The sequence below is a fragment of the Cornus florida genome, unplaced genomic scaffold (assembly GCF_030987335.1).
Source record: "Cornus florida cultivar Cherokee Brave unplaced genomic scaffold, ASM3098733v1 CherokeeBrave_3.0.0_Hap2_Chr03, whole genome shotgun sequence".
Lineage (NCBI taxonomy): Eukaryota > Viridiplantae > Streptophyta > Magnoliopsida > Cornales > Cornaceae > Cornus > Cornus florida.
This window is the reverse complement of record NW_026775573.1, coordinates 5,936,797-5,949,177: the sequence shown is the minus strand read 5'-3', so window position 1 is coordinate 5,949,177 and position 12,381 is coordinate 5,936,797. Positions and strand designations below refer to the sequence as shown.

Sequence of the window (12,381 nt, the reverse complement as noted above, 5' to 3'; positions counted from 1 at the left end):
TTATTCCAGTTCTAGTGAGATAAGGTCGAGGAAATCCTTAAGCGGAGAAGGCCACTTTGTTTTAAATTTATATCTTTTCCGTCCAGACTCAGAATCAGGTGATTCTTGAGTCTAACTTTGTTCATTTTTTGTTGTCTTTCCAATGGTGTGCGCGGTGGCACCCATTTCAGTGTGAAATGACCATTTTGCCCTTGATTCATTTCTTTTCGAGTTAAGCATTCTTGCTTCATTTGCTTGGCTCATTTAAGTTCAGTGGCTTTATGGGGAGTCACTTTGGCGTCTTAGAGATAACGTACATCTCTAGAGGCCTTTTTACTTCTTTTGCTTCCGCATCTTGGATCTGATTCGGGTCATCACAGAACATGCTGGGTTGAAAAATCCAGGGTCGTTACAGATATATCATTTTCCTTGTATTTGGTCTGATATATGTTCTAATTAACTAACATGACTTGGTTTCATCTATACATTTAAGTTGCTTATCTGGTCTAATTATTCTCTTTGACACCACAGTAGGACATCTAGGACTTGTAATTCAAGTGATCAGAATTGCCAAGTCCAATTTTTTTTGGATTAATGAGGTAAGCTTGCTTTTAATGAGTTGGAGTTATAGATCTATTATTCTCAATTCAGTGGTTAAATATATTTTACATATTAAAAAAAAAAAAATGTTTTAATTCAGTAGTTAAATATAAAAAGTTAATTACAAATGAGCTTTCTTGATAGCATCCACTCATCTAAAAATAGATAATACTAAGAACCTAATGTTCAAAATAACTGCTTTAAACATAAAGACTAAAAAAGGTCATGCTAAACACATAGTTATGCTTAATTTCAACAAAACTGCCCGCTTTAAAGAAAATATTGTAAAAATTAACTTATATAGCTATGCATAGAATTGGAGCCTTGGAATTAATAGAATAGATGAATTGGAGAAAATTTAGTTCGTGGAGCGGAAATCTGTCCTTTTAACATTTTCCAAGCATATGTGTACGAGCAGCATAACGTAGGAGCAATGTCCTCCTCGTCTCCATAACTCTGTGTGTGTCTTGTATTAGTGCTAGGTCAGTGGATGTAAGTTGTCATCAAAGTCTTTCACTTGCTTCCAAGAAATTTTAAGGATGAAAGTCAAATTTTTATTTGATTAATGAGGTAAGCTTGTCTTCAATGAGTGACGCCAACACCAACCATTTCACATCATTTTTCTAACTGAATCAACTCATTTTTCAAGATGAACATACCATTATTTTACTCTAAGCACGTGTTCATGAAGGCATCCCGATGATTCTTGTTCATCGACTGTTGAAACACCAAAATATTTTATTACAATAACGAGTACAGATATTATATTAAGTACCATTTTATCTTCTTCCTTCCTAATTAAATATCAATGAGTGTATTGGAAAGTGAGTTAGAAGACAGTCCAAAATTTCTTTTATATATCAGACTCTCAAAATGAAGTTTTCAGTACCACAATTAGCTTCAGGAAAATGGGCAGGCCTTCAGATTCTGCTTGTTGGAAGAACTGGTTCAGGTTTAGGTATGAAGAACACAAGGACACTCCTAGTGACATCCGAAATGTGCTGCTAATAGTGGCAGCTATGGTCACCGCGGTGACATTCCAAGCCGGGGTCAACCCTCGTGGTGGTGTTTGGCAGGATGACAGCAATGGACACAAGGCAGGAAGGGCAATTTACGCGTCTCACAAAGTAGCATTCTACGTTTTCTTGATATCTAACAAATTCTCTCTTTCCGCGTCCATCCTTGTCCTTGTTTCTCTAACTCATGGATTTCCTTTTCATTTCGAAATATGGGTGGCCATGGCCTCAATGTATGCAACTTATGCTTCTGCAGTTTTCGCTATTGCACCGGGTGAATCAGTGCATTTTCGCTATGTTCTGCTTGCAGCTGCTGTGCCTTTTATAATGAGATTTGTGATTCAGTTGTTCAAGAGGTGGAAGTGACATTGCTTTTTACCATGTGTTGTTTGTTGGTGCTCTTTCTCTTTACCTTTTTTTTTTTTTTTTTAATCTTTTCTGGTTTATGGAAATGGCCTTTTTCAATTGTAATGTGAGGGTATGCCCTCTCTTCTTGTAGCTTTGTATTCTTGTTTTGTTGGTTTAATGTAATTTTATTTAGCAAAAAAATAAATAAATAAAGAGGAGCCAATTTATAAAAATAATAATAATAAGATTTATATGTCCATGTTGTGGTTGGTCCTTATTGAATTCGAAACAATGTATCACCATTGAGCTTCATTCAAGCTTCGAACACCATCTACCCTTATTAACAAATAAAATCTAACTACTTCTCTTTTAGTGTACCTGTTACAGGGAATTTGTCTTTCTTTTCTTTACTGATCATATATTTGGTGTACTTGGTCCGAGATTCGAAGTAACTAACAAATTTGGTTTCATCTAAGGTGACCACGGAATTAGATTGGATTGGTTTAGGAATCAAACCTAAATCAATCTGATCCCAGCGAAATGATAAAAATTAAATTTAATATGATTTGTAGACTCTCAAGAAGTAAGTGTAAAACTCTCTCTTTTCTGTACCTTGAGAGTTGAGATGATCCTTAAACATAAACTTTAACACTCTGATTACTTTCCAGGTCTTTCCACTTCCACAGCATCCTCTGGTTCGTGCACCATCCTCTCCAATTATTTGATACTGTGGTAGCTTCCATCCATGCTGAACAAGATACATTATCCAGATCCCCCTTTCCAGAAACTGAAATACAGATGGGGGTAGGATTAGAGTTAAAACTTGAAAGAATTAAAGAAATAGTGTACATATAATATATATTTTGCAATAATGTAAAACTAACGGATTTGTTATATAGGTTCTATTTTTTAGACCCTAATTTGTTAATCGATCCGTTTTCGACAAATTCTTAATTTATAAATTTGTAACCCAAACATTACACTAAAAATTGATAAATCCGTACGGATTTAATTGGATCGAATCGGATTCACGAATTAGGGGAATCAAATGAACACCCCTAGTTACATCTAGGTGCTTATTTAGTATTATTATTCTGTTTGACACCACATAGTAAGGGTGCAACTTGTCATTTTTACAATTAGGGTTAGTCATTTTTTGAAAAACATTAATTCAAATTCAATTAGGGTTTGAATTGAGTCGAAGTTTTCAATCTATATATATATATATATATATATATATATATATATATATATTATATTATAATATTCATACTATGATCACTTTTTTTCTTTTCAAATTTTTTTATTTAAAATTTAATTTATTGCATTCACAGGATTAATTTCTTAGAAATCCGCATTAACTTTGTACAATTTTTTGTGCTTTAAAGTATTTTAATATGAAATTATTAACTCTGGATCAAATTAGATTTTCAATGACCAAGGGACTTGTGATTCAGTGGTATCTTCTCTATCTCTCAAATTGGACTTGACCAAAAAAATAAATAAATTCAATTTGTACTGTGATTATATTAATAACTCGAAGTAACTTGATTTTTAAATTTGAAATCTCAACCGAATTGTAAACCTGAATTTAAAAATTAAAGAATAAGTTGGGCTCGAATTCAGTAATTACAGTTGAAGGTCGTATTAAAATTTAATTAGAATTGAATATTTCATATATCCGGTTAGACTTGAGTTGTACTCATCCACCTTGCTTAAGTTGTAACCCTATGACTTATAAATCAAAGTATGAGAATTGCCTAGTCCATTTTTTATTATGAGATAAGCTTGACTTAAACCAGTGACGCACCCAAATTGGGCGGTAAGCCAATTTGGTAGTAATTAGCATGGATTTATACCCAATACATTCACACTCCAAACAGTCCACGTGAACAAAGCCAAAGGAAATTTGGCCAAGAGTCTCATTAATGGGACGCACCAAATCATTACAACTTTTCCCCCACCAAATCTTTACAACTTTTCCTTACTCTTTCTTCTCAATTCGGCCAGGTGCTCCACTCCAACAGATATTTTATAATATATATATAATACTACCTAACAAAGAAAACTAAATCAAACCCCTTTAAATATTTCAATTAGATAAATTTTTAAATAAAATTAAATAATTAATCTTTGACAACTAAAAATCATGAAATAAATATAAATTAAAATTTTTAAAAATCTGGATTGTCACAAATGGCCTGGTCTCCTTAACTGTGTGTGTGTGTGTGATGTGTGTCTCTGGTATTAGTGCAAGGTCAATGGATGTAAGTTGTCATGAAAGCTAAACTCTAAAAGTCTTTCACTTGCTTCCAAGAAATTTTAAGGATGGAAGTGTTGAAGGGTTTCTTAAGCTTTTGACAAAATCTTACGTAAACGTGTTTTATATCATTGCTTGAACCACCATACTTCCTAGATAAGATAGGAGGGGTTTGGACAGTACAATATTCCATTAAACGTGTTTTATATCATTGCGTAAACGTATTTTAACACGAATAATACTTAGCTATTTACCGATAAGTAGCTTTACGTTACTCTCCTCTCATGTGTTCCAATAACAATATATCATACTAACTATAATAATCAAATAATTCACATTCTTTATATTTTCTCAGATCAACCATTAAATAATTTTTTTATTAAAGTTGATGTGGTATGTTATTATTGGAATACATGAGAGGTGAATAAGGTGAAACTAATCACCAGTGAATAGTTAATCATTATCCAATCAACACAAAAATATGCCCTGTGCAAGTATCCCCCAACAAAGTGATTTACTCTTAGAATTTTTGTCACTAATTAGGTGTGAATGGACTCAATATATTTTGATGGAATGTCCAAACAACCCCTTGCAATAGTATATAGGTAAGAGGCATGATGATTCTATATATAAATCAGACCTGTGGTTCTTATTCACACATAGCTTTCATTAAGCAACTTATTAGACCTCAACCAAAGGTCTTTTTTTGGTGTGCAAGATCCAAAAATGGATATTCAGAAATTGTTTGAAGCTGCTTATACAGGAAATGTTGAATTGCTACGCAAATCGCTTCAAGAAAAGCCATTGATTCTTATTGATGTTGCACTAACATGTCCCCCGGAGTCTCTGCTACATGTTGCAACTAAAGCTGGACAGCTTGATTTTGTACGCGAGCTTATAAAACACAATCCCGAATTAGCTAGAGAATCAAGTGAGGATGGTTTTATGCCTATGGACATAGCTTCGATGGCTGGGAACGTAGAAATAGTGAAAGAACTAGTAAAAGTTGATAATATGATCTGTCGTCTCAAAGGCAAAGACCAGAGGACAGCGCTTCATTATGCTGCCATCAAGGGGAGAGTTGAAGTAATAGATCTATTGCTCTCCACCTGTCCAGAATCTGTCGCAGATGTCACCGTCCACGGAGAAACTGCCCTCCAACTAGCTGTGAATAACCACCAATTTAAAGCCTTTAGTGCTTTGCTCAAGAGGCTTGAAAATCCCAGCATGGAACCAGTCTTGAATTGGGGTGATCGCCATGGAAACACTGTTTTGCACCTTGCAGCCTCTACAAAACAACTTGAGGTCCGTTTAGCTTTATTAGAACCACTGTCTTGATCTTGTTCTACATTTGCCTTCCATTTTCTTTTTTCATTTTTTTGTTTGTAGTCTCATGTTTGTGACAGTACTAGTGGTATGGAAATCAGATCATTAATTTATTATATTAGAAAATAGTATCAATGTTTGCTCTGATTCATATGACAGCTTTGAAGTAGATTTTGCTCTCCTCTTCTTGGTTGAATCAGAGCATAAATTCATAATCTTAGCAAAACTTCACGCACCTCTGTATATGAGACTTTGTATAACAATATGTAAATATTGTTTAGCTAGGATTTACAAGTTCATTAAATTGGAAGTCAAAGGCCATAGAAGTTGCTGATAAGGCGATGCCTCCAAAGACCACTATAGGTAAAGGACAACTGAGAGTCCCTAACCAAATCATGTGATCTTTGGGAAAAATTGATAAGAGGATATTGTTCTACTAAGACCAGTGGCATCTTTACGAACTAGCTAGAACAAAACAGTATTAAATCCTAATGATACCTAAGCATAAACTTGTGATGACTCGAATTTTTAAGATTTTAATTTATAATAATTATTATTATTATTTTTTTTTTTTTGAGTTTGTTTTAGTGGGGAAGCCGAATCCAAGAAGAGAGATTTGGTTTGGTTTGGTTTTGCACTTGTGTGTGTGTCTGTATATATATATATACACATATATAGTGCATTTGATGGTTGATTAAGCTGGTTGTACGAAACTGGTGAGATGAAAAGGAAAGATGAAGTTTGTGATGATGGCTTTTTCTTTTTCTGGGACCTACTAGGATTTGTGTTAAGAGATGAATTTGGTTTTGTGCATTGTATATAAGATATATATATATTTATTGCAAGAAGGAAGGTGGGCAGGTCCGCCGAGAAGAAAAGAAAGGGGAATTTCAGGTCCCACTTGATATTGATATTGATGGGTTGAAATTTGATTTTTTTTGTTTCATGTGTATGTGATATATATAAATATATACGTTGGTCAGACGGACAAGTGGTCCAGCCGAGTGGGAAGAGAGGAAAAGAAAGGTGGTTTGATTTGTTGGTGGGCCCACAAGAATTTATTTGGAAAAATTACATATAAATGGAGTCAAAGTTCCATATTTACTTAGAGGCTGAGTCAAAGTTCCATATTTCTCTAAAATGGATTGCTGAGGTGGCACATGGTTTTTTACTGTTTAGAAATTGTGGTGCCTAAAATACCCTTTCGCGAAGGTACTACTTTTTCTTCGAAGGTACTACTTTTTTGAACTGAAGGTACTACTTTTTGGTGTCCAGGTACCATGTTTTTTAAACACCCGCGAAGGTACTACTTTTTCTCCGAAGGTACTACTTTTTAAACTGAAGGTACTACTTTTTTGAACTGAAGGTACTACTTTTTTATTAGGGAAGGGCATTTTAGGCACCACAATTTTCTAAACAGTAAAAAACCATGTGCCACCTCAGCAATCCATTTTAGAGAAATATAAAACTTTGACTCAGTCTCTAAGTAAATATGGAACTTTAACTCCATTTATATGTAATTTTCCCAATTTATTTTGCAAGAAAATCTTGAGCTTCACGTGGGTTTTGTTTGTTGATTCTTTGTTCTGTCGGTGGATCTACATTATATATATATATATATATATATATATATATATATATATATATATATATGTGAGTATTGTGTGTCACAAAGTTGTATCTTGAAAAGAAAAAAAGAAATAGAGTGAGCCAAGACAGTGAGAGTTTGAGCGTGTGTCGAGAGTTGCAGAGGGCGCAGGATTCTCTATACCTTGAATATTTTTAATTAAATATATATGTTTATGTTATAAAGCTATTTTATTAAACCTCCATAAAATTCTTGTTATAGTTTTTTCTACGGGGACTTTTTGTCTCACCACTGTTTTAAGTACAGAAGATGAACGGGGATCGCTAGATTCTGACTTAGGCTGAAGAGTCGGAGGATTTATTTTTTTTATTTGGAGAATTGTTTTGTATATTTGAGAAATTTGACTTTGTATAAAAGAAGGGGTAATTTTTATGATCTGGGTATATTTTGATATATTTAGACTTGTATAAATTGAGAATTTTATTAAAATTGTCGGGGCCTGACAAAACTGTTCTCAATGAATCCAAATAAAAGAATTAGGATGATAGTTATTAATACTGTACATATTATGCTCATCTTCTTATGCAGTCCATTTCTCGAAAAAATACCATTTTAAGCAAATGGTCTGATAGATTAGTAATTTAGCATGTTCTTACATTATATATTTCTATCATGCAGTTTATAGAGCTACTGCTTTGTAACAGCGATGCTATTAGAGGGATTGTGAAAGTGAACGCCACAAATTCAAAGGGTTTGACAGCTATGGATCTACTAGATATAGTAATGGAAAGTCCCAATGATGTCCAACTAAGAGAAATCCTTCGACGTGCTGGAGCACTTGGGGCTCAAGATGTTAGTCCTATTCCTTCAAGACCTTCTCTTCAGCAGGTTTCAGAATCCGAACAAACTCAGCATGAGGCTCAATCAGAATCTCCAACAGATTGGTTTAAATATTTTAAATTTCAGTTGCAAAGAGATTCACCAGGCGAAACACGCAATGCACTGCTAGTAGTGGCTGCACTGATTGCCACGGTCACCTTTCAAGCAGGCGTGAACCCTCCCACTGGCTTACTAGAATCGAAAACCAATTCAGCTTCTGGTAATGGACCACCAGGATCAGCAGCACCCACAGGAGCACAACATTCACCATTAATAACCTCTAGTCTAGGTGATACTATTGCAATTATTGGCTCTCATTCTACTAAACCATTTTTGTTTTTGTTTGCAAACACATTGGGGCTTACTGCGTCACTAAGCATCATAATCTATCTCACTGGAGGATTTCCTTTCCAAAGGGAGCTCCTGGTTTCCATATACTCCATGATGTTCGCGTATGGATTTTCAATTAATAGCATGATAGAGGAGAAGAAAGTCATCACAAATATACTTCTGGGAGTCGCCTTCATTCTACCACTCTCTATACGGTGGCTGCCAAAGTGGGGAAACAAAGTTTGGAAGTGGTTGAGACAACAATCAGAGGCTAATGAAGGTCCGGACAACCTTTCTAGAATCTAATTTCTGTGCTCATACAAACACACTGGCTATCATAGTTCTCCTACTTATATTCAAGTGCTATATGCTGTTAACATATTTCTTCGGAGTTGATGTTTTATTGTAATTACATTTTTCATTATTTGTGTAATAAAAGTATTTAGTGTGTGCTCTCTAATAAGTCATTGTTATAAGAAAATTTACCTAGCTCATTCAAGGTTGTTTTATTACATTTTGAATTTCCAATATTCAACAAGTAGATTCCCAAGAGTGTTGTTGATCTTCAAATTTTAGCCCATACTGCCTATGCTAATTAACAAAAATTTTGGGAGCTTTCTTCCCTTCTATTTATTTATTTCTCTTTTTGCCAGCGAAGTTTCATTTAGTTACAAGAATAGTAGGCATAAAGTGCCACGCTAAATGGTATCCGTTACTAGATCATTAGTTGACAGAAGTCCGGTGCACCTTCAAATACGAATACTCAAAGTGTCGTTCACCATTTTCGTGCTAATGAAGATTCATAAACGATTTTAAAATTACTATACTCATGTACAGAAGCATTTTTGCACAATTAAATGGATGACTCAAAAGTAAGGACCACAGTAGAACATTTAGGACTTGTAATTCTAGCTTAGTGATGAGAACTGCTAATTAAGTCCAATTTTTATTTGATTAATGAGGTAAGCTTGTCTTTAATGAGTGACGCCAAGGGTAAACACCGACCATTTCACGTCATTTTTCTAACCGAATCAACTCATTTTTCAAGATGAACATAACATTGTTTTACTCTAAGCACATGTTCGTGAAGGCATCCCGATGATTCTTGTTCCTCGACTGTTGAAACACTAACATATTTTATTACAACAACGAGAACATAAATTATATTAATATCAACCAAATCAACACTTATCTAGGAAGTCAACTATATATATATTTTTTTGTGGGGAAGGTCGACCATTGAAGAAATATGAATGAAAGTTCCTTAATTAAGTAACCATTTTATCTTCTTCCTTCCTAATTAAATATCAATGAGTGTATTGAAAAGTGAATTAGATCGAAGACAGTCCAACTCTTCTTTTATATATTACACTCACAAAATGAAGTTTTCAGTACCACTTTTTCATAAAAATGGGCAGGCTTTCAGATTCTGCTTGTTGGAAGAACTGGTTCAGGTTTGGGTATGAAGAACACAAGGACACTCCTAGTGACATCCGAAATGTGCTGCTAATAGTGGCAGCTCTGGTCACCGCGGTGACCTTCCAAGCCGGGGTCAACCCTCCTGGTGGTGTTTGGCAGGATGACAGCAATGGACACAAGGCAGGAAGGGCAATTTACGCGTCTCATAAAGTAGCATTCTACGTTTTCTTGATATCTAACACATTTTCTCTTTCCGCCTCCATCCTTGTCCTTGTTTCTCTAACTCATGGATTCCCTTTTCATTTCGAAATATGGGTGGCCATGGCCTCAATGTATGCAACTTATGCTTCTGCAGTTTTCGCTATTGCACCAGGTGAATCAGTGAATTTTCGCTATGTTCTGCTTGCAGCTGCTGTGCCTTTTATAATGAGATTTGTGATTCAGTTGTTCAAGAGGTGGAAGTGACATTGTTTTTGGCTACGTTTTGTTTGTTGGTGCTCTTTTTCTTTACCTTTTTTTCTTTTCTTTTCTGGTTTATGGAAATAGGCCTTTTCAATTGTAATGTGAGGGTATGCCCACTCTTCTTGTAGCTTTGTATTCTTGTTTTGTTGGTTTAATGTAATTTTATTTAGGAAATAAATAAAGAGTAGCCAATTTATATAAAAAAAAAAGATTTATATGTTCATGTTGTGGTTGGTCCTTATTGAATTCGAAACAATATGTATCACCATTGAGCTTCTTCATTCAAGCTTCTAACACCATCAACCTTTATTAACAAATAAAATCTAACAAATTTTCATTGGCAGGTAAAAAAGGAAAAAAAAAAAAAGGTGTAATATGATGGACTCAGTTACTATTAGTTACTTGGAGTGTTTAATCTTATATTCTTTTTAGTGTGTAGCAGGGAATTTGTCTCTCTTTACTTCACTGGTCTTGTATTTGGTCTTAGATTCGAAGTAACTAACAAATTTGATTTCATCTTGGGTGACCATGGATTTAGATTGCATTGGCTTGGGTATCAAACCTAAATCAATCTGATCCCAAAGAATTGATAAAAATTAAATTTAATATGATTTGTAGAAAGTTGCAATTCGAACCGAACACGGTTGGTAGCAAGAACACGTTTGGTGGTCCTTATTGATAAGGACTTGGTGAATAAATAGAGACAAGAGAGCGGCCACCGTATTAATGTTACAACATACATTATACAAATAAAATAAAAAAATACAAATTTGCTTTTTTGGTAGATGAGTGCATATATTAAATTATTTATTTGTTTTTTCTTTAATAGCTAGTGCTATTAAAGACTGAAAGAATACTACAAAGTATTTCATTTTCAATGCTACATAGCCATGTTTGTACATTTCATTATTGCCCCTCTACCAACCTTGATTTTGTCACGCATCCAAATAGTTATTTTTGAAATCTATATAAACAATCAAATGTTAATGACAGATTTAATTTGTAGGCATTCTGTGTTAGAGATGCTAGATTTAATTTGTAAAATGAGGCCTTTCATTAAAGTTGCAGAGTCTTTTTATTTTATTTTATATTTTTTGATACAAGTCATATTATCGATGGTATTCCTTACAAAAAATAATGGGTCTATTATAATCATCTTTTTTTTATCTTTTTTTTTTTTTTTTTTTTGAACACATATCATATTATGAATGATATTTCTTAAAAAATGGTTGATTTATTGCAAACAACTTATTCTTTATCATATTTTTATTTTTGTTTTTGGTAAGTAACATGTTAGATTAACCATTTCTCCAAAAAATAAAATAATAATAAAAAATAAAAAAAAAAAAAAAACCATTTACAGCAGATGATGATGCTGCCAAAAAAATTTATATATATATATATATATATATATATATATAACGTAACCTAACAAATACGTAGTATAAAATACAAAAGAAGAAAAGAAAAAAATTATTCAAATATGCATGTTAAAAGGAAGAATTTTAAGACCGGGAAGTAGAAAAAGAAAAAGAAAAAAAAAATGAGAGAAATTTAAACCAAAAAAGTTAAAGGAAAATTTAACCACTATAATTTATTTTCATATAGTGTAAAAAATAAAAAATAAAAAATATCATATATATTATATTGGGCTGGCCCAGATCAGGGGGCCCGCCCTCACCCCCACACCGGTGTCCTTAATTGGCTTCGCTCACAACTTATTACTTTGTTCAATTAGTGATAATCTTATATGACTTTAGATTGATGGCACGTATATGATATAACAAAGTATTAAAGGTGTAGAAAAGTCTTTATCGAACAAATTAAAATTTAAAGTAATAAAAAACAATATTCACGAATGATAAATAATTTTTTTGAATCTTTTTGAAGGAATTACTTAATCTCAACTCTATCAATTTTCTTTCTTTCTTTTCCTTTTCTTGGCAAGTGTAGTTGTATCAATGTTCAAGAAAACGAACATTATAGTTTTATACTTGTTTTTGCAAAAATCGTGAAATTCAACTTAAATGCAAGTTCTAGTTTTTTTTATCAGACAACCTGGGTTATCATTTTGATTACTCAAATTATGATTTCCTAAAATAGAAAATATATGATAAAATATTATCATTCAAATAATGTAACCATTTACCAATCATGATAAATGGCTAACTGTC

At 33.3% G+C, this 12,381-nt stretch overlaps 3 protein-coding genes across 3 annotated transcripts; all 3 read left to right on the top strand.

Moving 5' to 3' along the window:
- Positions 1-1,487: 1,487 nt before the first annotated feature.
- On the top strand, positions 1,488-1,961 carry LOC132300994 (uncharacterized). Its single transcript, XM_059798293.1, has one exon. The coding sequence runs from the start codon at positions 1,488-1,490 to the stop codon at positions 1,959-1,961; it is 474 nt and encodes a 157-aa protein (XP_059654276.1).
- A 2,921-nt stretch (positions 1,962-4,882) lies between these two features.
- LOC132298619 (ankyrin repeat-containing protein ITN1-like) lies at positions 4,883-8,820 on the top strand. Its single transcript, XM_059795020.1, has 2 exons — positions 4,883-5,508; positions 7,796-8,820. The coding sequence occupies exons 1-2, from the start codon at positions 4,930-4,932 to the stop codon at positions 8,630-8,632; spliced, it is 1,416 nt and encodes a 471-aa protein (XP_059651003.1). The 5' UTR covers positions 4,883-4,929; the 3' UTR covers positions 8,633-8,820.
- Positions 8,821-9,736: 916 nt separating this feature from the next.
- Positions 9,737-10,210, top strand: LOC132300992 (uncharacterized). Its single transcript, XM_059798292.1, has one exon. It carries the CDS (start codon positions 9,737-9,739, stop codon positions 10,208-10,210), a length of 474 nt encoding a protein of 157 aa, XP_059654275.1.
- Positions 10,211-12,381: the final 2,171 nt, after the last annotated feature.